Source organism: Xiphias gladius, chromosome 17 (genome assembly GCF_016859285.1).
Source record: "Xiphias gladius isolate SHS-SW01 ecotype Sanya breed wild chromosome 17, ASM1685928v1, whole genome shotgun sequence".
Taxonomy (NCBI): Eukaryota; Metazoa; Chordata; class Actinopteri; order Istiophoriformes; family Xiphiidae; genus Xiphias; species Xiphias gladius.
The window spans coordinates 530,782-557,398 of NC_053416.1; the positions used below are offsets into that span (position 1 = coordinate 530,782).

At 44.7% G+C, this 26,617-nt stretch overlaps 1 protein-coding gene across 10 annotated transcripts; it reads right to left on the bottom strand.

The window, feature by feature from the left end:
• Nucleotides 1–1,470: 1,470 nt before the first annotated feature.
• lcp2a (lymphocyte cytosolic protein 2a) lies at nt 1,471–26,131 on the bottom strand. Of its 10 annotated transcripts, none has more exons than XM_040150373.1 (22): nt 25,741–26,131; nt 19,269–19,448; nt 17,818–17,880; nt 17,358–17,404; nt 14,917–14,982; nt 14,733–14,758; nt 13,863–13,903; nt 12,297–12,486; nt 11,516–11,613; nt 11,350–11,413; nt 10,206–10,283; nt 9,652–9,677; nt 9,300–9,319; nt 8,774–8,884; nt 8,544–8,562; nt 8,210–8,225; nt 7,810–7,897; nt 6,940–6,992; nt 6,243–6,322; nt 4,556–4,630; nt 3,742–3,891; nt 1,471–2,078 (listed from the first exon to the last, which is right to left on the bottom strand). In XM_040150373.1, exons 2-22 carry the CDS (start codon nt 19,344–19,346, stop codon nt 1,929–1,931), a joined length of 1,539 nt encoding a protein of 512 aa, XP_040006307.1. In that variant the 5' UTR covers nt 19,347–19,448; nt 25,741–26,131; the 3' UTR covers nt 1,471–1,928. The 10 variants fall into 10 exon arrangements, with proteins under 10 accessions (XP_040006307.1, XP_040006305.1, XP_040006310.1 ...); XM_040150371.1 differs by having other exon boundaries at nt 19,269–19,585; XM_040150376.1 differs by lacking the exon at nt 25,741–26,131 and adding an exon at nt 25,170–25,463.
• Between the last annotated feature and the right edge of the window lie 486 nt (nt 26,132–26,617).

The window sequence follows — 26,617 nt, forward strand, 5'->3', positions numbered from 1 at the left end:
TGTCAGGCACTCAGGCGAGTTCACATCAAGGTTCCTAGTGGACGTTTTTGTTTTACCAACCACTTTTTTAGTATTCTGTGGATTTCACACAATTTTCTTCTTTTGCAATGAATACTAGTCTGAGTTGTTTGTTAAATTCAGTTTGCGTAAAGCACAGATCGGAGTTACTATCACAGATAAGTCAGGAGATGTGATCTTTCTTCACTACAGACGTTTTAATCACAGGCGGCTTCTGTCTTTTTCTGCCAAAAAGCCTTTTCCAGGTTCAGTTTTTCCAGAGTCCACTCGTTTCACATTGGTTTTCTTCTGTACGACTGATGAACTGTTAACAAAAAATGGTAAATTGTCACTTTTTACCGTTATGTCCTGCTTTCTGAAAAATTCTGTAGTTTTCAAAGACACCGTTTTTCTTCAGTTACAGATATTGTGATGTATTGTGTTTTACAGAGTCACCAGTGTTGTGATATGTAACGTTATGGTGGGAAAAAGTATCGTGATAGCATCGTATCGTGATTTGACCTGTGGCCCCCACCCCGGTTGTTAATCTATTCCCTGGGGCCTAATCCCCAACCTACGTCTAACCTTTACCCTGAAAACCCTCAGTCAGTCTGGACTGAAGCAGACACGCAAGCAGATTTTCCTCCTTATCTGTTCACTCTCTGCCAAAGAGGACAGACTCAACCTCAGGTGATTCACACCTGTGTGTGTGTGTGTGTGTGTGTGTGTGTGTGTGTGTGTGTGTGTGTGTGTGTGTGTGTGTGTGTGTGATGACAGTTGGCGGTGGCAGCAGTAATCTTCGCCCTGCGGTGCCTTCGCAGATGACGCAGACAAAACAACACACACAGTCTGAACTATAACTGACTGATGTCTGGGATTATACGGGGTGGGGGTGGGGGTGGGGGGGGCTGCAGTCCTCTGAGTTTAATTTTAGGGGCTCATGGGAAAAAAAACAGAATACCTGTAACTGTCACGAGTCCAGCTGAAGATAATCAGTAAAGCGTCGAGTATTTTCACATTCTCAACCTCTAAATAACCGTACGCAGCATCAACAGCGAGTCAGCCCGGGAACAAATCCCTTGGAATCCACCTGATGCCGTCACTAACACGAATGATACTAACATTTACTGGTTGAGGCTGAGGGGTTTCAACAAAGGATCAGTCTAAAGGGAAAGGGTCGGGACGCAGAAGCCGCAGCGCTCTCACGGCGTCGCTGCCGTGGCCACAGACCGTTCGTAGCGGCGGGGACGATCATCACCGAGCTGTTGACAAATCGAAGTCATCGTTGACGGAACGAATGACACGTTCATACGGAGGTAGACGTTTCCCAAAAATGTTAAACCCGTGACGCTGGTTTACACGAGGACAGATGGAGTCAAAAGCGTCCCAGACTGAATGCGCAGAGTACGAACACCGGAGGCCTGTGTGGGTTCGTCTGCGTTATTCGACAAACAAAATGCCGTTCGAGTACAATCATGAAAAGTGAGTTTTATTTAGCTCGGCTGAAGACCGAGACGGGACGCTTTCGGCCGTGGACATACATAGTTTGAATGAGGAATATACTCAGCATTTGTCCAACACGATGTACTGAAAGGAGCATCATAAAGAAAATATAATTTAAAAGCTCTAAAACATTTCTGGGTGGTGGTCTCAAAACTCCGAGAGGTTTATTGTCCCGAGCGCAGAGAGCCATCACAAAACTAGAGGCTGTTTGTGTTTGTAAATGCAAATGATCTAAAGCAAGCAAATGAAGAGACTTGCAAAAATCTGACATTTTTCCTTCACCATCACAAAAAAACCCTTCTCGCTGCCGCTGGAATAAGGTTTGCCTTATTCGCTGATAATGTTTGAGGTGGACATCCATCTTAACTCTGCCTGTTGGGTTTCCCCCCGGTTTAGTTCGATGGTTGGTCTGATGCGGTTTGATCCGGTCAGGACCAGTTCTTTCCAGTCATGTAGTATCCAGCTGGGTCAGAGAGGAGACACTGGTTCTGCTGGCCGGAGCACCGGTTCTTGGCGTCAATGAGGAGCAGAGGAGACTGGGAGTAATGGCCGATGATTTCACTAACTGACGGGAAACACTGCGCACGCACAGACACACACACACACACACACACCAGTTAGTACAACTGATTACAGGATTATTTCCTAATTATTTCTGACCAGTCACCAGTCAAATGTTACAGTCAGAGCTGAAGCTTGTTCAGCTGCACTTTCTCTAACGTCCACTAGATGCTGCTAAAGAAAACTCTGACTGTGTCCGAACCAGAGACGTTAAAGCTGTAATCGGACCAAATCGTCAAAAGCACCCGTTAATCCTGATGCCTGATATTTCCTACACGTCTTTTCGTGATTCGGTCCGGATCGGGTTTTTAGATCAAAGCAGCATAACACTAAACTCAGTTGAGGACAGAGCGATGACTGCATCTAAAGATGGACGACGCCTTTCCCCTCTGCTCGCCGTACAAAAATGAAGCCAGACTCTCCCGGATGCGGGCGCTGCCATCTTTTGCTGGTGACGTTATTGGAGCCTGAGTCTGCCCGCTAGTGACCGGCGGGCCGAACCACAGCATCGAGGACCCGCCCGACTCAACCATGAACACACACACGGCTGTGAGTTGTAATGTCACGCCCCCTTTTTATAGCCTCCAATAACTAATTCAAACCAAACTAATCAGGAAAATGCTCAGTTGAACGCACACAGGCTTGACAACAACTACCTAAAATGACAGAAACCATCTTTGGGAGAAAGTTGTTTGACGTGTACTCTGCTTTTCTAGTCTGGCTCCTGTCCCGTCTGCTAACGTGGAGCGGGCGGGGTGTATGACTTATGCGTCAGCCAGCCACCAGGGGGCGATCCAGACGTTTTGCTTTCAGTGCCAGTCACGCGCCGCTGAGACTGTTCAGTGATACAAAGCCGTAGACTCCACCCGGGTGCGTCCCGTGTCTGACACCGGCTTCATGAGGTGGTTGAAAACTTTGACTCGTTTTAAAATGAGAACCCTGTCCAGAGGTCGTAAGTCTGCACTTGACGGCCGCATACCTGATATCCTGCTAGCAGAATGAGGCTAAAGCTAATAGCTCCCGGGGGAAAGTCATCATCCTCACCGGTTGAAGACCCATGTAGAAGACTTAGAAATAAAGAGGTGGTCCTGTTCTAGTGCTGCACTGTGAAGCCAGTTAGTCCAAGTGTTACAGGTTAAGGGTGATGAGGAAAATGTCAGGTCAGACTTCTCTCTAACCCCGTTTTGCTGCTTTGCTGAAATACTTGCTCTTCTTTTCTAACGGTGTGTTTCACTTTCACAAGAGAAACTCTGAGCGCGAGGACCGGCCACTGTGTTTGGTGACTGTCGCTAACGTTAGCCTAAACTCCAGCGCCGACCTCCACACAGTGGATGGGTCGGTCGTGGACCGGGCCCACGATATGCGAACTCCTTGGCCTTGGAGGTCACACGACTGTAGGCAGATACTACTTAGCTGGGCCTGCTAACATCAGCAGCTCACATTAGAGCAGATAAAAACAGAGTCAGATCCGTTCCTTACACTTTAGCTCGTTGGTTTTGCTTTTGGAAACTCTTTGTGTGCAGAGGTTGAGCGGATGCTCGATGGACGCGAATTGAGAAAACCCCCAACTTCTCTCTACAGATACAAAGTCAGTACCGTTATCGCAGAGCAGGTTCAGCTCTCAGCAGAGAACTTCACTCTTACCAAAGACCACGTCTTGGAAATGGGCTTCAGTTTTACCTCCTGCACTTTGAGTCCAGTGCCCAGCAGGAACTGCTGGTTCTGCTGTCTGATCTGGATGTTGAAGACTTTGTCCTGGTAGAAGACCATCAGGGTAAAGGGCTGATTGGCCAGCTGCCGGGTGCTGTCCCTCACCAGGTACGCCCCGTCCTCAACGGAGAGACAGAGACAGACGTGAGGGTTGGACCTCACAGAAAAACTCACGTAACTACTCCTGAATTTTACGCCACTTTCCTTGAGCTCTTCTACATTTCAGAGGAAGATTTTGCATTTTATTGCACTACATTTATTGAACGTTTACAGTTACTAAGCTACCTGTCTTAAAGAAAACTGGGCTTAGATCAGAGGTTTCCAAAGTCTGACGGCCGTCAAATCTGCAGCCAAACTATAGTAATTACGATCATGAAGTATTTTCATCTGCCTTAATGTACGGTCACTAATAATCCACTTATATAATACACAGTATGCAGTATAATGATTTGACATTTAGAAAGGGACCATTCTGCATAATGATCGCAGTACATTTTACTCAAAATGCCTTTTTTACTAGAGTTAAACTTTAAATGTAGGACTTTTACGTGTAACGGAGAATTTTTACATTGCGGTATTTTTACTTTAACTTAAGTAAAGAACCTGAGTACTTCTTTCACCTCTGTACAGTATGTTAAAAATGGCAAATTGTCTTGCTCAAAACAGTGAGCAAAAATAAGATATTTTCAGATTTATTGCATGAAAGTAATTTAAAGTTTTACATTTAAAGAAATACATCAACTGTACAGTTCTTTCACTTAATTCACAGCTTTGTTTCTGTTACCTTGTGGACCCGTTTCAGACATCCTTCTGCCTGACCTCTGGTCACTTTACCCACGTACCAGCAAGGGTCCATCTCCTATAACACACACACACACACACACATACAGAAATATTATACTTGAATCCTACTACGAAAAAGACAACAGCACCACCTGCTGCTTAGACCACAGAAATACAAAACTTGGTTCAAAAAGCTTTAGTTCAAAACCTGAACTAATAATAATAATAATAATTTGAGGCTGCAGAATCAGTGACGTCTTTTAATGATTCTTTCTAAGAAAAACTTTTTATTAATCCCAGCACAGTTTTATTTCCAACATATCTCATCTGTTTTATTAGTATTATTATTTTCTTTTATCTTTTATTATTGTTCACTTTACACATGAATTTCAGACATAAACCAACCAGCGCACGCGTTTAAATCCACACATGCAGACCAACTGTCCCAAACTCAGTATGGACATAAACAATGCTTGCGATTAAAAAAATACGTTTTCAGAAGCGACTTAAAAGAAAATACTGATTTTCCACTCTGACTTCATCAGGCTGAGGCGACCTTTGGTCTTCCAGCTCGACACCCACCCGAGGACCCGAGACTAATTGCAGGCTGATGAGGACGCAGTCATTCAGAGATATAGTCAGGAGCCATGAAATGATTCAAAAGTGATGAGAAATGTAAAGACATTAAGAGGAAAAGCACGTACGATGGATTTGGTGTTTCAGAAAGCCCAGGAGTTTATAAGGAAGGAACACACAGCCGGTTGCAGAGCAGTGCGAGCGTCGATTCAGGTCCGACAAAACTAAAACGAGGGGCCCAACTTTTCTCCAGTACACCTCTCGGCTTTATTCAGGCGAAAAGTTTTCAGCTGTCTGTCCTCATCGGTTGCCTGAAGCTGATTCAGGTTTCTATCGACCAGCCACGGGAGCTGCAACAATGAGTCCACTCATCGGCAACTGTTTTAACAATCACGAATTGTTCCAGTAACTTTTGACCCCTGAACACCAGTCGTCCTCTGGTTTCAGCTCCGGCAGTTTTTGTCTTTCACATGTGAGAGTAAAGGGATCATCTTAGCGCCAGGCTTTAGTCAGACAGAGCAGACTGAAGACATCACCATGGCCTCAGAGACATTTCAAATGGCATTTTTAATCACATTTCACCGACTAAACAATCCATCGATCAATTGAGAGCGTAACCGGCAGATAGATCCATTAGTAAAATAATCGTTAGATGCGGGTCTGCAAAAAAAAATCTTTAAAGAACAAAAAAAGGAAGTGCCATGGTGGACACGTGCCATCACGCTGTGAAATGTAAACAGTTTCCATTTTTAAAAACAAGGCTTTCAACCTCATTCTTCATAGAAACAGGGAACTCACACATATTCCACCTGTTAATCTCTGGTTAATAAAGTTTGGTGCAGTGGAGAGGATTTCTGACCTGACACTTCTAACTCTGATGAGCCTGAGCAGTGTATTGCTGTCTTTGTGAGGACCAGTCTCAGTTTGAAACCACAGTAGTGAGGACACTTCTGCACTGCGGCGACATTCAGGACCATTTGAAGGCTCAGACATGGTTTCCAGGGTACGTTTGGAGTCAGGTCTGCGTTAGGGTTAGGGTCTCGCTAACGCACCGCGTCAGTAACGGTCCCCACGTGTAGGGAAAGACAAACGTGTGTGTGTGTGTTTGTTACCTGTTTGTGTGATGTTGTGGTTGGAGGGCGAAACGACTGCCTGTCTGATCCACCGAAGCTGCTTCCGAGCTCGACCTTCGCACACACACACACACACACACACACACACACACACACACACACAGTCATCAGTCATGTTTCCATCACTTCAGAGGTCATCGCATTGACCTACATTCAATTCTTAGAGACTCACCCTGGCCTTAACCTTAAACTAAGTCCTCTTTACATTGTGGGGACCTGCTTTTTGTCCCCAAAAAGACGTTGAGTCCCCACAATGTGGCTGTGTAACAGGATTGATGTCCCTACAACATCAGTAATACAAGCACACACTCGCAGTCAATGTAATATTCCTGCTGCTGGAGGAAACCGCTCTGTAGATGACAGAGCGCCCTCTGGTGTTTTCACAGAGCTGACGCAGGACTTAAGAAAATCATTATTTTACACAGTTAAAATGAGGTTTGTAGTGTAACTGTAAACCCACACGGTTGATAACAGAAAAAAGACCTAGTTAAAATAAGATCCTTCTCCTCCCTGCCGAGATTCAGAGTTTCAGATTGTCGCCACTCTCGTGTCTGTACAGTAAATACGAAGCTACGGTCACGTGTTCATCGGCGAGCTTTGAAGATGCTGGTAGGTGGATGTCGTTACCTTTGGACTGTTTGTGTTTGTGTTTGTGTCTACGTTGTGGGCTCCTTACCAGAGTGCAGTTTGTTGGGCAGAGAGCCTCCAGAGGGGACGCTGGGAGGCAGACTGCTCAAAAACAAACAAAAGAAACGCATTATTCATCCTACATGACGGAAACATTCAACATACAGTAAATCTGCTGTGCGGAGGTTATGGCCACTAGTGGTGCTGTGATGTTTTTTTGAGCCCTGGCTGATTATACAGTATATTGTGTTCTAGTGCCATGAGGCAGGGATGTGTGTTATCCATCCGTCCTGACTGCAAAGGGCAGAAGGGCCACTGCCTTAAACAGTGTGACTGTACAAAAGTAGAGGAAAACTACCACCTGGTGTAAAAAATACAAGTTTAAAAATGAAAACACTTTTGAGGCAGGAAGTTCAATCAACATGTTTGTTCAGGGGCTGGAGGATATAACTTGCATTGTTGTATATTTTCTTTACTGTCAACAAATCTAATGAAAAGACCAAAACCAACAGTGTGTTAGTCCGTCTCTCAGCTCCGAGCCCACTGGTTCCTACTGAAGATGTAAATCTATAAAAACACTTCGCAAACGTATAGTATCACGGTTAAACTAGATTTGCTCTAGGCTCTAATGGAAAAGAGAGATGTATCAGGGTTTTGATACACATACAGTGCTTGTTCATAGGATCCATTCAGTGTTAGTTTGAGATTTTCATAGTATTTACTGAGAGGAGAAAAAATATAGAATATCACCAGACGCACGCTGCGAACAAAACAGTGTTTGTTTACACAGAAAAGTTCCCAGGGTACCGTTTTTTTTTTTTAATACTAAAATGGGCCTACAATTGAACCCTGAGGTATTCCAGTACTGACGAGATGCGACATGCATGTAAATTATTATTTTCCTATTACTTTTTCCTACCTCTCTCCGTGGCGTGAGGGGGGCCCAGGGAGCCCAGGGCGGGGGGGCAGACATTTACTCTGGAGGGGGAAGGTGTGGTGTTTAGGAGCTGGAGGAGAGAAGCAGAATTTGAAGAATCACTCCAAGCCTTTCTCAATACAAATACTATATATGACACCGATCCTGACGTCACATGCACACAAGGCAGCTCTTAACATGTCCTGGTAAAACAGGCAGAGCAGAAACACTTCAGATCATTTGGACTGAACAGTAGTCGGGCTGTGACTGATGGCGTTTCAGCAGAGCACAAGTTGAGAAAGGCCTTCCGATATTTTGGGACATTCTTATGTTTGCCGTCATATGGATAAGAGACGAGAAATGAAATGAAACAAAAAAAACAAAACAGGTAAAGACATCTCACCTTCATCATGTTGTTGCTGATGAGAGAGAGGAGAAGAAAAGGATCACAGTTCATTCTGGCCAAATTCACCATCGTAGTAAAACTAAGAATAGCAACTTAAAATAAATAAAAATTTTAAAAATTGGAAACGTGAAGGTGATTACCTAAACAATTGTAATACGACACATTTTGATGTGTCCATGTGTATCTCCAGTCTCCAGTCTTCTTTTCCCTCAATTTTATGTATTTATTTCTTGTAAATTTTACTGGGTTTTTTTTGTATGTTTGTTTATTAATACTTTTACTTTAAAAACTATACAAATGAAAAACACTCATGCACAAAAATGCAACTTACCTCTCTCCTTGCATCAAATCTGTTAAACCAAACCACATACAAAAATCGGATTATTATCAAATAACTTAAATAAGCTGTTTAATCAACTGTGTTATCATGAAGAATGGGGGGGGGAAAACCAAGATAAATTAGATGAAAACGCTGAACACAAATGTGACGCGTATGAATTCAAAGACTGAACTGAATAACTTAATTTGAGATGGTTTGACCGATGACTTGGGACTGCTGACCTGTTGGGAGGAGGCCTGGCTGAGGAGTTGCTCCTGCTGACGGAGGTGGAGGATGGAGGAAAAATGGGAGGTTTGGACCAGGTGGGAGGATCCTGGATGTCCGGCTGAGGCCTGAACACAGAAACACACAAAAACCACACACACACTGACAATTAAAGGAGAGCTTTGGATTTTTTCAAGTTTCTCAGTCGGTATCTCTTAAAAGCAGGTTAAAAGGGGTTACTGCAGATTTACGAGTGGCTGGGTTTCCTGTGCTGTTCACCAAATTAAGATCACATGGAATAACAGTAAACTTTTTAATAATCACTTAAAAAACGACAGAAAACCAGTAGGGACAATAAGACCTAAAATTATCTACCAAGTACTAAGTAAGTGAATTGAAAAATTTCTTCAAAACTAGCAGTAATTATTATAATTAATCAATTAACACGACCTGGACTCTGATGGATAGATTAACCAATTTAAAAATGATTCATTTAACTTGATGTAAGTGGTACATTCTTTATGTAAGCATGTGTGCACTTACTTCCAAGATTGTGTGCCCGGCTGTAAGAAACAGAAATAAGATTAACACAAAACCATACAAGACCAAAAAGTTAAAGTGCTATGAGGACGTATTCAGGGTCCATGCGTTTATGGCAGTGGAGTTCCTCAGGGTTCTGGTCTTGGTCCCTTTTTCTTTTTTAGTTTTCTATGCTACTCATATAATCACTTTATATGTAATTCCTTAAAGTTGACTAAAAAAACATCCTTCAGTTCAGATTATTTTCAGTGCACTCACATGGAGAACAGCTCTGCATGATCTGATGAGTTCGGTGTGAAGTTAACTTACTGTTTCTACCATGGTTAAATAAAGTTTATTAAAAAGAAAAACTCACCCTATCCACTGTGTTGCGGTGAGGTCCTGTGAAGTAGAGAAAACAAAATCAGTTTTTAGGTAAATTGACTGATTATCAGTTCAGATTGTTAAACCATCACATAGGATTTAATTTGTTTGTTTGTTACATTATTGTTGTGTGTTTTTTAGAGAAGCTGCTGCTGTTGCCAGGAAAATCATGAAAAAAAAAAAAAGGTCATGAAGTCTGTAAAAAATTAATGACTAAATAAAATAAAGACGATGGTAAGAAAAGAAATTGAATTGAAAAAGGCATATTCTATCTGTTTTCCACCTATTTCTCTTTTCTTGCAGAGGTAGGCGATGAGCCATTGGGGGCGCTAATCCTTTACATCAAAATTAAAACAGCACTCTGAGATTTCAGGGGCTCCCTAAATGCACCAAACCTGTTAGGTCCAAAAGCTTTTTTCAAACATCTGATGAAAAAAGTAAAATATTTATCTCTGCAGGCTGTTTTTCATGGAATGAAGTCAAACCAATCGAAGGAAATCAACAAAATAACTGGTGATAGTGATCGGCCCTGGTTTTTAGTCCTACCTCTGATGGGGGATGAGTTGGGTCCAGAATCTCTGCCCGGTTTGTTGCCACGAAAGATCTGCGGTGGCTCCGGAGGAACTGAACACAACAAATCAACAAATCAACAGCTTTACATGAAGGACGACCAGAGAGACCAACAAGGAACTCTCTCAGAGTCACATGACCTAAACACACTGACTTGCTCTAAGGTCCGGGGTTAAAATCCAGCTCAAGTTCGAGCCACAACAGATAAACCAAAATCAATGATCAATCATCCACTCAGCGATTTAGATAAATCAGCTACATATTTGAAAACTATACGATATCTCACCTAAAAAGTCTCAAAACTGAGGTGGGTGAAGGTAGAAAGTTATAGTAAGAAAATTATAACTGAAGCTCCATTCAGACTGGATTTCTGCCCCTCTGACCGGTTTTCATCTTATATGACAGAGGATGAAATTTAATTTGGTTTCGGGCTCTCAGCCCAACTAATGTCACTTTGGTCTCTGGGAAGTTGGGATGGGTGTTTTTCTTTCTTTTTTTTTACATTTCATAAACTAAGTGGTTACTCAATTAATCAAAAAATTAATTAGCAGAATAATCTATAATGAAGATAATCATTAGTTGCTCATTGAAAGCTGCTGAACCAGCTGTGACCAGCTCCTGTTCTCAGCGTAGCCGTGGACGTACAGACAACTGTCACTGGGTCACTGCGATACTGAAGGAAACCTAAAAACAGGAAGATTCTGAATGAAGTTCTGCAGCCTCTTTTTCCTCTGGTTTCTAAGTGGATTTCTGGAGTTTTATTCTGTAGGGACATCAGAGGAAGTGGATGTCACACTGAATCATGTGAGTTCAGATCTGACTCAGTCAGGACTCGGAGAAGGAGGACGATGTCTGACTCTAATTCCCCTCCCTCAGTATCTTGCCCCCCCCCCGGCTTTAGTCTTTCTCTTTGTCTTCGTCCTGCTGAATGTCTAAGACTGTTACAGACCAGATCCGGTCGTTGCTCCAGGGCTGAAATGTCGTCCTGAACCATGAGTTAAATTACCCAGCAGCATCCAAGATCCCATTCCCGCCTCCCTCTGTGAGGTTCATCCTGTCTGAACGGAGCTTATGGACGGTCTTAGTTGGGGTTTGACTGTCAGAGCGGCAGGTTACTCACATTTTCTTGATGCTGGTCCGCCACAGTGCGGGGAGGGGTCTCTTCTAGAGGTCGACTCTCCTGGCTGCAAACACACAGCAACTCGAATCTGAAACTGCACGCTGCTAACATCACGTTTCGTCATCACTAACTGAGCTGAACCGATTGAAGTTTGGGACAGACTCACCATCCGGGGAGATGGAGCAGACAGGGTGGAGGGGACCGGGGGGCGAGGACACACAGCAGGGGGGTGGCCTCTGAACAACACATGGTTATCCCTGTTATCTACACACACACACACACACACACAGGCCGTGTTACGGTGTTTTCCAGTCGTTGGCGTGTTAACAGTTCACCGGACGTGGCTCCGTCAGATCTGACCGATGTGTGATAGTAACCATCAGAAGACTTAGAGGATCGTTCCGGTTTACGTCAGCCTGGTGTATTTGCCATTAATGTGGCCTTTACAGCTCCGATCAGACGACTTCTTTCAGTGTTTACTTTGGTCAGAGTCGGAGACCAGAGTTGATTCATGTAAAAATCTGGCGTATTTTTGAAAAGCAGCTCGCTCTGATATACTGCAGGTTGCTGTGCGTGAGTCCTCGTTTCCACGACGGAGGTGGAGAGCGCAAAGATCTCACGACCTGCCGAGTCACCATGGGCACATTTAGGAGAAATACACCAGGTTAAGCCAAACCAGAACTTCCCTTTAAATGACGCCTCAGTAGCTGACTGCTTAGCTTCTGACAGACGCCCCGACACTTCAGCAAATATTAAAATCAGTCCGTTTGAAGGAAACTAGTCAGGGATCATTTCATGAACTCCGCATGAATATAATGGTTTTCCTCACAGGGATTTGATGACAAAAAAAGTGTTATGCTACAGTTACAGTAAAACACATAAAAACCTCTATGTATCTCTATATTTCTTCATTTTCTCTTGACATCTAACTTTCGAAACGGGGCTACCTATGTAATCGCCATCTCCGATGGGCAGGGTGGGGCACAGCTTGTGAGCTAGGTCCTCTGGAGGTTCGGAGGGAGGAGGCTCGTAATCGTTGGCCCCTTCCAGGTCATCATTTGGGGACTCGTAGTCCCCCCCGCTGCCGTCCTCGTCACAGCTGTTCGGACTCTCGTAGTCATCGTCAAAGTCTTCATCCTGATGGCGCGAAGGAGACGGGGAGGGAACAGATGGAGAGAAATGAAGGACAGACTGAACTAAACAGGATCATTTCAGCAGGTGTTGATTTTGGCTCCGGATTTTCATTTAGTTGTGTTTTAGTTTTAGTCATTTTAGTCTTGTTTTGTTAGTTTTAGTCAACAAACGCTGAAAACAGTTGGGTTTAGTTTTCATCAGTGAAACTTTAGTCTCCTTCCCTGTCGTGCATGTTTTGCGTTTTTGTCGACTAAAACTGTCAAAAATCAAATGAATAAACTTTGACTAAAGCAAATATACTGTACGTTTTTCTGTCAAAGGCCAAAAACCAAGTTGGGATCAGGTGCAGAAAATTAACTCTACCCAACGACCTTTGAAACCACAGTAGCCACCTGAAACAGAGCTGCGGAGCCTGGCAGTTATTCCAGACGCTCCCGGTTCCTGCAGTAAAAGTCCCGTCCATTTTTCCCAAAGACAATGTCACGACTCACGGTTATGTCAACATGAAACTCTCCTGCTTCAGTCAGCAGAACAAAATAACGAACAACCGTGTCAGAAAATATGTGGTTCTTTGATAAAAAAGTCAAAGGTACAAGCTTGGGTATGTAAAAACTTTGAGGTAGATGTTAACTACAACTCCCCAGGTGCATTTCAGCAAGAAACACCCACGTCAGCAGGAGTTAAAGATGACCTGGGGAGAAAACCGAAAGCACAACCTGCATCTTAAGTCAGTTCACTTTTAAATTCAGGATCAGTTTTGTCAGAAGTCAGAAGATGCGGAGCAACGACTTTTTTAAAAACTGTAACAACGAAGAGTTCGGAAAATCGAACCTCTGACGGGCCGCTGCGCGCAGGCAACAGCCCCTGAGGCTCACGGGTACTGTAGCATTTAGACCGGTCAACCGCAATGACCGACAAAACGCAATTTCTCAGAAATAATTCAAACTAGTGGCCAGAGAACAAACCTACAGAGGCGTTATCATCCAGGAGAGTCCTGAGTCTCCGTGTTCAGCAGCGTTTAAGATATCGTTGAAAGGAAAAGTGGAAATGCTGTAGGAACTAGGAAAAACAGCAGCTCTTCACAGATCCCAACTCTGCACCTGAACAACCAACCCGATAACCCCGAAGTAACCTCCCAGAAAACCGCCGCCAACACGCTGTGGCCAGCGAGAACACGTTGGTGCATCTCTAACCGAACGGCTGCTCACTGGTCGTCTGTGGTTGGCGTCTGCGATCAGTGACATCACTGTCCAGAGGAACCAACGCTTATCAGCTGTAACAGTAACGACCGAGACGGAAGCGAACCGGAGTCTGGCTGGTTACAATTCAAGCAAAGGAGACAGAGAGAGAAAAATTCAACAGATTAACATCAGACTCACAAACTCGTCTTCGCCCCAGCCGTGAGCGTCAGCAGTGGTGTCTGCAGAAAAGAGAGCAGCACTGAGCAGCGTCCCGACACACTCATAGCTTTACATCTTTATATCTCCACCATCACTTGAGCTAAGATAATGAGGTTCGTCTTCATTAGGCGTCAGAGCGGAAATTCATTGTTGCAGCAATAGAAGAAAAAACAACAGAAGTAGAAGAATAGAAACTGTAAAAATGACATGACAAGCAACAACCGTACAGAACCCACGAGCAGTGTTGTGCACTAATACCGCAGTACTGGCGAAGGCGAGCTGTAGCGAGGAGCAGTACGTGTAAGAGTAATGAGAGACACCCTCTGTTAGAACAGCTAGCGCCAGAACAGCACATTACTAGGATTAAGTCATGGTAGCGGTAGTTAGTGTTTGTTTGTATCAGCGCAGGACTTTAGTATAGAATATAAAACATCAGGTGAAGTGCAGTAATAAAGTATAACAAGTAGCATAGTGCAGCAGTATACTACAGAGTTTAAAACAATACGGTAGAGTATGAATATAATGACACAGTCCTTCTCATAATCAGCTCCCATAATTATCACCATCTGCTGGGACTAGGTTATTCTGAGGGTCATGATCTGCAATGAGTTCACGATTTCCTTCTCTTTTCTCCCTCATTGCGTCGGCGCTTCCATTACGCTGTTCTTCGTGTCGTGTAGCAGGCGTGAACGAACTGGTTTCACTGTCTCCGACCTGACGAAGACCCAGCCGGCTCGAAAGCGGTCGGCGTCTTAACTGACGCTTTTATTGCATCTCCTCTCCGTGCTCGTCCTGACAGCGCCTGAGGAACTTTTCTGTTCTTTACTACCAATATGAAAGAGTTCCTACCTGGTTCGTGATATTTGGGCGTCGTTCTGTGAGGAAACAAACAGAAAGAGAGCACTTTGAGGAAAACCGTAAATCCCATCAGGTCCATGAACGTGTCAGCTGCTGGGTCTGAAACCAGCGTGATCGGGAACCGATCGGTCGTCTACTGCGCTGATGTGATGCTTTGTCTGAAACGTGAACCTACTTTCTACCAAACAGGCCTCTCCTCTCCTCCTTCTTGCTGATTTCATTGCTGATCTTAGAGACCATCCTGAGGGGACACACAGAGACACACATCAAGGTTAATTCACATCACACTAAGATCAATACGATACCAAGTTAACGTGAGGAAAAATCGATCAGTGAATGTTTTTATGTCTCTTCCTCTGGTGGAGCTCCTGTTTTTAGTGAGTTCCGTTTCGCCGATATGAACGGCTCATCGTGTGCATCGTTTTTTTCCTGTTTTACAGGTGATGAAGCTGCTTAGACCTTTGGTTTCGCCTGTGAACGGATGAATAAACCTTTTTGCCTTTCGGATAAATTTACAACAGACAGAACTTCCGCACTTTAAGTTCTTGATCCGTGCGTCACCTGTCACGCTGGTGAAGGATTATGACCAGTCCCAGATGAAGAGGATCACACCGATTACCTCATAACAACAGCACATGACGAGCTCAGATGGCGAACGGTCGGCTCTCGTGGTCACCGTGTTGGATGTGGAAGAAACGTGCAGGTGCAAAGACCTGAACCACTTTGACAAGGACCAGATCCTTACAGCCAGTCAACTGTTAAATTCAGCAAATATCTCCTCATGGTCCATAGCTGTCTGAAAAAAACAACAGGGGGCGCTCATGCTCGTGCACAGGACAAGGGACAGAAGAAGAGGGGAGATGAGGGAAAGGGGGCAGTGGGAGTCTGACAGATGACCAGGGGAAGGAGCAGGAGCAGTCAACCCTTTACCGCCAGACCGTGTGGAGCTCCGAATGGGACCGACTGGGACTGTAGACCAGAGACCAGCGGCGACATTAGGGCGAGTGCGTAGGAGGAACATATACCGGCGGCGGCGTGACAACGGCGTGTGCTCCACAACATGATGGCAGAGAAACAGCCAAAGCGGAGATGGTCAGAAGAACTACATCTGAAAAAGGAAGTGCTCTGATCAGGCAAGAGCAAAGAGCCGCGTTAACAGGTTGAGGTTTTCCACCGGTGGAGACTTCACACTCGGGCTGGGAAAGAAATTCCGCCCTGGATTTATCTGCTGGGACCGGCGCGCTCCCCGAATCACAGGCACGCGGAGAGGGCCGGCAGAGAGACTGACGGGCCCGGTGAAAACTTTACAATGTTATGGATGTTTTGAAGGCCCGCTAGCCCGCCCGTGTGTCGCATCAGTCTGTCCGCTAACGTTAAATTACTGGTCCCCGGACATCAGGCCACTCTCTAGTTTACCAGGAGATGTGTTTGGTGTGGTGTCAGCTATAGGAGCAGGAGCATTGTGCGTTGTGCATGTTTAGCTTCACTGCAGCAACTGTAGCCACAGCTCGCTAACCCATAACCAAGCTAACGTCAGTCACATTACTCGCTGTCTCGTCGTTTGCTCTGTATCATGACATTTGTCCGTACAACGTGCGAAGGGTTTTTCAGCCACGTAGACCTAAACGCAGAAGTTCACGAGCACCGTGGGACTGTTTGGATTGAAGCGTGATTCTATCTGCTCTGCCAGGTAACGTTACCTTCCCTGTTAGCTTAGCTACTAACCTACGGTCCTCTCTTCACCGTCACTGTAGTTTTGTAAAAACGACCTAAACAACTAGTTGTTACTCCGTTGTGTCTCTGATGCTGTTTGACATTTTATATTATAAAGTTTGTTTTGCTTCAGCTGTGAGAAAGAGGGTCAACTTCCACGCCGTACATGACGCTCCGGATTCTGCCGCTGTGTCGTTGCCATGGCAATCCGCGCCCATGAAGGTGGGGGGCGGAGCTTCAGAGCGAGCGCTGGAGGGAGGGTTGTGTTGGTTTTGCTGTTGAGTTCTAATATCAACAGTCTTTCTCCAGAATCGCTCGCTCCACCTTTAAGGTGCTCCACCCAATCCGCTGACTGGACTCAAACTGTAACATCCGTCGCCAGGGAACAGAGTGGATCAGCTGATCGCAGCTCGTTAACTACAGGAGAGTCCCACTTCACCCGTTGATGGATCAGACCGATAGCTGGAGCTCGTTGAGCCCAGAGTTCTGGATCCAGGAGTTTGTGAAGAATCAGGTGTAAAAGTCAGTTTGTTCCAGCTGTTATTTCGCTGTGTCCCAACAATCAATATCAATCAATAATCAATATTTCAGATCTCCTGCTGCTCAGCTCATGTTCCGGTCGGCAGCATTAGGCTTCGGTAATTGATCATCTAGTCATTTACGTCTGAACTGAATCTTTATTTATAGCTTTACTCACTGACAAATGATGGAAGTTAAACTTCATGAGACTCTTTAAGGGACTGAGATCTGATCAAATGCTGTGGAACCTCAACCCTATGAACGTTTGCTCCTTCCACCTCGTCTGCCTCAGCTCAAACTGGATCAAACCCCAGCTGTGGGTGGTGTTACAGTGAAAGTGGAGCCTTTCTCGGTGAAGTGAATCAGAGGTTAGTCAGTACTCACGGAGCGTGGATTTTGGGGAATTTCTGCAGGTCGTTATCGCTCAGATTCTGCAGAAAGAAAAAGGGTGAAGACGTCATGGTGGACGGTGCAGTGTGTTTAGATCATCACGTTAGGACGTTTCAGACTCTTAATGAGACAGACGACCCCCACCCTGCCAGCCCCGCTCCCCTCCCTCTCCTCCACCTCTTTTTTCCTTCCTCTTCTCCTCCCCTAGTTCCCTTCCTTCTTCTGTCCTTCTCTACATCTCTGTATCTCCTCCTTTCCTTGCCTAGATCCCTCTCTCCTTTTCTCCACCCCCACTTTACCTTCCCTACATTTTTCTGGCCTTCTCTACCATCTCGTTATCTGCTCTTTTCCTTCTCCACCTCCATCTCTCCATCATTGTCTCGGTGGTGCAGTAACTGACCGAATGTTAAACAGGTTCCTCAATGTTTCACGTTGCGTTTCTTTGTGAACTCACCACAAACCTGGAGCCGCTGATGCAGTTCTTCATCACAGCTTTATCACAGCCCGACAGATTCATCTGTGGAAACAGAGACAGGAAAACACGGCGTTAGTCAGACTGGTGCGGTTAAAGTGGTGTTGAGGTTTGCTCAGTGTTGTGGTTTTGTACGCATCGATCTGCCTTTAAGGTTCAACAGAGAGTGTGTTTTATGTGTTTTACTCTCAGGAAGCCATAAATCCAGCTCACATCTCCCTGCTGTCCAGACACTCAACGGTACTGAAATTAAAACTGTCCAATATCATAAATACATGCGAATTTGAATAGACAGCAGCCTGACTTTTAACCAGCATGTGGGGCAACTGGCACAGAAACTGGAGATAAAGACGTGTTTCTCATTTCAGAATTGAGTGTGTTTGAGTGTTGAGGAAGGGAAAGTGACTGTACAGTCAAGCGTCATGTCTATATGTTAATTTTTACTATTGCTACATAGCTAACATTAGCATTAACAGCTGTTTCCTCACCAAGAGCTTTAGCCTTAGTTGCGTTTACAAGACCAGAGGTCAGACTACGTCCTCTGAGCAAAGCTACTGCTTCGTCCTCTCGTGCTGGACCGAGGACAGACCAGACGTTACGGTGAGTCACTATAGCAAAGTGTTGTTATGGGATGCGCCGGGGCTAGCTGGTTAGCATGCTAACTTCAGTAGAAGAGAAGAAGAGATAGAAATGGAAGCAAAACTCGAGTGAACGCTGGCGTTGCTTTCCACTGCTGGATACAGCTCTTTGTGTGTAAAGGAATGAAGTTTGATGCTGAACTCGCAGTGTTTTTCTAGACTGGAGAGTAAACAGCTGCTAATGCTAACGTTGGCTATGTAGCGATAGCGAACACCTATTCGTCACAAATTTGAACAATGACAGATCCTCCATCCTCCATTTCGTAGCCCCGGTCTTCTAGAGGGACTCTTCGTCAGAATCTAGCTTTAGGAACTCAACTGTTCCTCCTTTGTTGGACAGTTGTGTTTATCAAATTATTTTCTTCTGTGTGATTCATGAACAGACAGAAAACCTCAGCTAAAGTCGTCTTATTCCATCACAGTGGAACTGTCTCTTTGTGGTCGTTGGATTGACTTCACAAATAAGAAATGTTAACAGTCACTTCACACAGAGGTTCTGCTCCAGGGGCTCTGGGTCTGTACCCGGTTGGTCCATTAAGTAATCCATCAGTGACACTACTAAGCCAACTACTTATCGCCACCACTCTGGCCCCACCCTGAAAACAAGTAACCGTTTTATAACACATTCACCAGCTCAACGGAAAGGTGGTGATGATATGTTAAAGTTGTGTACACCACTTGTTTAGGTTTAACGTTAATTTGAGGGATTATCTGACCGCAGGAGGTCGCAAGTCTCAGTTAAATGATCTCTGAGGCCTGAAAGAAGGAAAGGGTGTGGACGGACGGAGGTCTCACCTTCCTCAAGTAGTCCGCCAGCTGCTGCGGGCTCCAACCCATCACCTCCGACCTGGACGGCATTCGGTCCGAGCTCATACTCTTTCCTCCTCACGTCTCCTCGCCTCTTAAAGACACGACGTCCGTCCAGTTGACGTCAAACCCAAGACTGTTTTTGCTCTAACGAGAGGAGACCACCATCTGACGATCAAATGGTGATGATTTTTAATTTTTCACCCTCACGGCCTCGGTGGGTCTTTTACAGATTTTATTTTCCGGGTGCTGCTGCTCGTCCACCGTCCGACCGACAGACGGGCCTCGTTCCTCACCACTCCTTCCTGCAAAGTGTAAAACCGAACTTCTTTTAAAGACTCACAGGAAATAAAGTAACTGCCAACTGTCTTCAGAAAGTTTTCCTTCCTCCAGTCTACTCACCACTCTCTAACTCGAGAGTCTCTGAACGAGAAGAAGCCAGAAAGAAGAAAGCAAAGTGTGGGCAGACATGTCACTGTGGAACCAAAATGGCTTCCTTTTTTCTCTCCCTCTCTCTCTCTCTCTTCCACTCTTCCTGTGTCTAAGTCTCTCTGTCTCTTTACCTCTCTCTGCCTCCCTCCCTCTCTCTCAGAGGAAGTGACTGTGCAGAGGGGGTAGGGGAGGCGAAGATGCAGCACCCCCCCCCCATCCGACCACAGAGCGGAACAGATGCTGTTGCTGCACCCACTTGCTGCAGCTCGGCGTCTGAAGAGAAACTGTTCTAAGGCAACAGAGGGAGACAGACTCTGGATCAGTTTGAGAGCTCAGGCTGATCGCTGCAACTGGGGCACCAACATTTTTCCCTGAACCCAGGTCAGTTTACTGGAAGCATCTCCATCAGTAGATTCACAAAGTTCGAGTATCAAACTGCAACTTTCCTGAAGTTTGACTGACGGTTGAAAACGACTGAATACATTTAAGAACTGTAATGAAGTACAGTGTGAGGTACTTGTACTTTTTTCTGCCACATTATACTTCTAGTCCACGAGATTTCAGATTCAAGATTTTACATACAGAGATTTAAAAATGTGATAGAAAGATTTGAATATATTAACTCCCCCAACATGCAAACTAAACACGTCCAAGTAGCTCCCCCATGACCAGCTGCAACTGTAAAATGCTGGGCACCACTTTCTAATAAGGAAATAATCATTTCTAAAGAGGAATGCATGTAGAAGAAGGGAGATTAAGGAACAGCATTGGTCTTATATTACAGAGTAGCACCAGTTATCTATAACTAGTGTTACAGCACAGTACGAGAACAAACATATCACTGAACAGCAGCAGCTATTCCTGAGTTCAAACTCTCTCTAACAGCAGTGTTTACCGAGACGACTTTAAAACACCACTAAAGTAAAACGGGTCACGCCGCACAAGCTAGTTCTTAAGTCGCAAAATGCCCCACCTCGAAATGTTAAGGAGCGTGATGAAAAATTCCTGCATCTGCCCTTTAACCGGATCCCTGGTCCATTTATATAGTCCTGCTGACAAATAAACAAACAACCCACCAAGCAGACACGGAGGGAAACAACCTCCTTGGAGGAGGCAATAACACAGAAGTTAGAGTTATGCTGGTTATTTGTGTTTTCAAACAGTCTCTCACACGTTTTCATGAGTAAAAGCTCGGAGGATAACGAAGAAACAAAGGCTGCTAACGTTAGCCTAAACTCTGAGGGCATCCAGGTCCGACTCAGTCCATGATCCAGTCCTGGACAGGTGTTTGTACCACAGGAGCCTGAAAAACTCTGAGTAACTTACATAGGTCATAGGTCAAAACCTGGTTTATGGCTGGACCACATATGGTCAATGTGTGAAATTGAGGACTTGGTGGTGAGACCGCTGTAAACAGCTACTGTATTTGCCTTCTTCCTGGTGTCAGCTGGTTTCAGCCCTTTACCTGTTCGCTTCTCTCGTGCTCTCTGTGTTCACATATACAGTAATTTAATCCATCTGAATTCTCAATAAAGCTGTTGTCATTTACATGTTTGTCTGTTTCTGTTGTCAGACGACGGAACAAGGATGAAACAGTGACTGAAACGTGGCCCATTGAGACGACATGTTAACCAGCAGTCACTTCAGAGCCATTTCCAAGCTGCTGCTCTGCTGCTAAAATCCTGGTTTTAAATCCGTGACGTCGTCTGACAGAGTCACCAGACACATGACAACGACTGAGCTGAGATTTCAGGTGTATTTACCTGTAAAATGATCAGTCAGAGAGAAAGTTAGAAGCTCGTTCACGTCTGTGTCGGCCGAGTCAGTTGAATGAGACGCGTAGAGACGAGTGTCTGGTGAGGGAAAGACCGACCTCGCGCTCGCGGGTCAACACCGGCGACGCTCTTCTACGGAAAGTGGCTAAGGTTTGTCCGGGAAGCCGGTAAATTTGTGGCTTGGTGCTTTTGTGAAGAAAAGTCGCTAAAGGGTCTGAATAGTCGGTAAATCTAGCAACAAAGGCGCCAAGTTGGCAACACTGTCTGTAAACACCCCCGATGACGTCATAGAAACTGTTTGCAAAAATTCATTTTGAAAGAGCAACAGCCAATGGGAGACTCCAGAACTCAGCCGGCTGACCAACGGTGAAACTTTATCACTCGGCCAGCGACAGACATTCGCGTTTATAGAGCTGGTCCCGCTGCTGCAGTCCAGCCAAGAACCAGTAGCTCCAGCCAGTACAGAAGTTTACAATCTGTAAAATCCCAAACCCCAACTTTAGACCCCAACACACGCAACACAAGACTGGAAACAGCAAAGCCTGGCTCAGTTCACAGGGAAACCAACTCCTCTAAAGTTCAGCGATCAACATGTTAGATCCGGTTTGTTTGAGCCACATAAAAACTTTGAAGAACTCTGAAGAAAACTTAAAAACCTGGAGATTCTCGGCCGCGTTCTCCTGTGATTTCTACCTGGACCCTGTCATTCGAAGAGTTACTAGTTAAATATCTGAGGAGCGCAGTGAAGACTGCCCCAACCCCCACCACCCCCACTTGTGATGTTCACGCTGAGTGCGGGTTTATTTTGGTTACTTGATGTATTTTGTAATCATCCCTGGTTTCTGTCTCACACTTATTGTAACTCGTCTATTTTAGGAGCGTCATAGGAAAACCCCTCATCTCCTTCCTCCTCTGTCAGTCACGGTGGGTGCGTCTGAAACTGAGCGTGATAACGGCTGTGACGCGACAGGACCCAACACCTTCAACACGAACACACAATCCTCCAGAAGCCGCGGTGCAGAGGGGGCAGAACCAGCGCTCAGGAGGCCAGACCTCGTCCCGGTGACTCAGAGACATGCAGTCTGATGGGAGAGGTGCATGCTGGGAGTGCAGAGACTAAAATAAATTCACACTTGCAGAAGCAGTTGTTGCGGGTGATGGCAACAGTGGCGCTGCAGCGTGAAAAAATGCGAATAGAAACGTCAGTTCAGCTTCCCGCCGAGTCTAATCTCACCCCACATTCACATTCATCCCTCGCTAATCCTGAAAGCCTTTCATTAGTTTAGCAGAACAGAAACACATTAAAGTCACATTGTCAGTCACCAAGTCCAATGTGTTTCTTGGTTTTCTTTCTAAGAAACTGGAAATACTCAGCAGGTTTTTACAGATATTTCTCAACGCTGAGTTTGTGTGTTTTTAAAGAACATCCTTGCTTTCAGTTTCATCCTCCAGAACGTTAAGGATGATGCAGATGTTGGAGCTAAAAATACAGATCAGCTCAGAAAGCTGAACCGAAGGGAAACTTTTCAGTATTTTGGAAACACGTATGTGATCATGTAGTCTGGTTTCTAGATGATGTCACATTTGAAAATGTTTCACAGAAACATCGATAACGTCTGATCAGCAAAACTGTGACGGGGTGGTTAGTGTGACGGCCTGCTGAGACTTATAGCTTAAAAAGGAATAAGATGAATGAAATTACTTTGTTGGGCCTCTAGCTCTGTTACAGTTACTCCATCTAGAGAATATGGAAATAACCTGTCCTACAGTTGATATATAAAACAACAGTAGACAGAAGATCCTTTCAGATAAAAATGAATTTGAATTCTTTGTCGACCAGGAACATGTTCAAGATGTTTGCTGTTGCTGGCTGGTAAGAAGTTTGTGTTTAGCTAAAAGAGTCATGTGGAAGATCCGTGAATTTAAAATCAACCGTTTTCTCTCTCGCACTCAACCGCCAAGCCTCTGCTCACGAACACATTCATTAAGCATCTGACATGATACAGAATTACTACACGGCACTTTGAGCTCAGGGTTTCTGCAGGTTCACCAAGTTACAATACGACACAGAACACAGATTGATACCTGATTCAATGTCAAGCCCATAGAATACTCATCAAACGTTGTACTTTCCAGTCGTACGCAACAATAATTCCTCATTATGTATAATAATAATACACGACCTGGACCTGGACAAGCAGCAGAGAATGGATGGAAAGATCGAAGAAATAAAAAAAACAGTTCATGTATTTCAGATCCACGTGAGAGTTTTACATGTGGTCAGAGGTCTGGACAGTCCTGGAGATTTACAGCCAGTTTGAGATTGTGTGTATTTGATGAGGAACATTACTCCTACAACAGGCCGGAGCCAATATTCAAGACCTTTGTAAGTCGATGCTTTTTAAGACTCTGGAAGACCTGCAGACCTGATCCAGTACCTGACCTGAACTGTCCGGTCTTATAAACACCTGGTGACTCTCTCCCTGTCTCTGACGTAGCTAAAAGCAGCTCCACCGGTAAAACGCTGCCGAAGCCTCCATGACTCAGGATCAATGATCTGAGAATCAGAGACCAGTCACAGGAGACAGGTCCCTGCACAGTGAAGTACTTTTACTGTGACAATGGAACTACAGGAAGTACTTTTATAATGATAATGGCATTACATGAAGTACTTTTACTGTGATACTGGAACTACAGGAAGTACTTTTACTGTGATACTGGAACTACAGGAAGTACTTTTACCTGGATATTGTGACTACACAAAGTATTTTTACTGTGATACTGGGACTACATGAAGTACTTTTACTGTGATATTGTGACTACATTAAGTACTCTTACTGCGATACTGGAACTACAGGTAGTACTTTTACTGTGATACTGGAACTACAGGAAGTACTTTTACTGTGATATTGTGACTACACAAAGTATTTTTACTGTGATACTGGGACTACATGAAGTACTTTTACTGTGATATTGTGACTACATTAAGTACTCTTACTGCGATACTGGGACTACATTAAGTACTTTTACTGTGATATTGTGACTACACAAAGTATTTTTACTGTGATACTGGGACTACATGAAGTACTTTTACTGTGATATTGTGACTACATTAAGTACTCTTACTGCGATACTGGAACTACAGGAAGTATTTTTACAGTGATACTGGGACCACAGGAAGTACTTTTACTGTGATATTGTGACTACATTAAGTACTCTTACTGCGATACTGGAACTACAGGAAGTACTTTTACTGTGATACTGGAACTACAGGAAGTATTTTTACTGTGATACTGGGACCACAGGAAGTACTTTTACTGTGAAACTGACTACATGAAGAACTTTTACTGTGATAATTTGACTACATTAAGTACTCTTACTGCGATACTGGAACTACAGGAAGTACTCTTACTGCGATACTGGAACTACAGGAAGTACTTTTACTGTGATATTGTGACTACATGAAGTGCTTTTACTGTGATATTGTGACTACATGAAGTACTTTTACTGCGATACTGGACCTACAGGAAGTACTTTTACTGTGATACTTTTCAGCATATTTCTGTTCTTAATGAGGACTTTTACTTGTACTCCAGTACTTTTACATTGTGGTATTAGTACTTTTACTTAAGTAAAGTTCTTCTTTAGTCTTAATACAAGCTGGTGCAGTTCATCATTGTACTTTGTGTTTCATCACAGGAGATAAATATTGTCCTCATCGCTGTGTACGACATGAAGACCTCGGTCGGTCCTGACTCTGCTGGGGCCTCCAGGTCCAGGTCCAGGTCCAGAGGTCAACTTCTAGCTTGAAGACCTGAACTGTTTTTTATATTTGTTGCTCATTCGTTGTAAAGTTGTGTTTTATCAAATGTTTTTTTTGTGTGTAGAGTCACGAACAGACAGAAATCCTCAGGTACGGTTGTGTTTTCCATCAGAGGGGAAGTGTCAGGCTGCAACCAGCAATAATCTTCATCATCAATACATCTGACAGTTCGTTTCTTTACTTATCGATTGTTGAGTGAATAAAATGCCCAGGTGGACATATTCTGAGGTCCCGTTTTATCTGAGCAACAGTCAAAAACCCAAAGACTCGGACTTTACTGTCAGAGAAAACCAGGCTACGTGTTCGCCAGAAGCCGGTGCCAGTGAGTTTTTCATTTTTAAATGATTAGTGGGTAATTTTCTGCCCGTCACCTGGAATGAATGAACAAATTACAGAAAATCTAAGACCCCGAATGTCTCGTCCCACTGACCTTCTGCAGAGGAGGAACGCGAATCTGTTTAGCGTGTGTGACGCCGTCCGTCCGGTCACGTCTCAGGTCTGACTTGTGAAGCAGATCCGGATCTCAGTGAGAACGCCGATTTAAATGCAGCCTATACTGAGTCTGGGTGCTTGTGCTTTCAGTGATGGAAAATCGAGCTGTGATGGAGCGGATTAATGCCGCTGCTCACGAGCCGCCTCAGTCTGGTCAGTGATCAGCGCAGCGTTCAGAGGGAAGAAAACCAACTTCCTCTTCTTCTTCCTGTTGATTTCAAGCTGCTGCACAAAAAAAGAAACCCCAAAAACAACCTCTGTCACTAGCAGGCTGACGGCCGACAGCAACCAGGACCCTCCGCGTCCAGGAAAACCCCGGCAGGGCCAGACCAAGTGGCATCTGCAAAAGGGTCTGGGGGGGGGGCCGGACCGAGAAGAGCGAATAAACATGAGCTCACTGATTGGTCGGGTGTCCCTCGTAAAATTCCCATTTCAGTAGTTTCACCTTTCTCCACGTGGTCTGACAGGGTCTGACATGTATTCTGTATATTACGGCTTCAACGTTATTAGAGATGCAACATCGCTACACAGCCAACGTTGGCTTTAGCATCTGTTGGTTCTTTGTCCTCCTGAGTCCCGGCACAGTGATACTCTAGACGACGGCGTTCTCTTTCCCTCCATTTCCCTGAGTCAGAAACAACCTTACTCATCATGGCAGCAGCTGGAAACAGGAGGATTTAAATTCCACACTCTGGGATTTTATTTTGGTCCAAATAAAGTCTGTGTCTCTGCAGAGGTTCAGTGGTTCGTACATTCACACACTGTTGGGTTTGAGGACGACAGAGATCAGAAATGGTCCCTGAAGGCATCTCAAA

Excerpts from the sequence above, each read along its gene's own strand:
- lcp2a (XM_040150373.1), bottom strand. The coding sequence starts at position 19,346 with ATGAGCTCGGACCGAATGCCGTCCAGGTCGGAGGTGATGGGTTGGAGC. Across the intron at positions 13,904-14,732 it reads GCCCAAATATCACGAACCAG|ACACCACTGCTGACGCTCAC; the intron begins GTAGGAACTCTT and ends TCTTTTCTGCAG. Across the intron at positions 11,414-11,515 it reads CTGCTCCATCTCCCCGGATG|CCAGGAGAGTCGACCTCTAG; the intron begins GTGAGTCTGTCC and ends GTGTGTTTGCAG.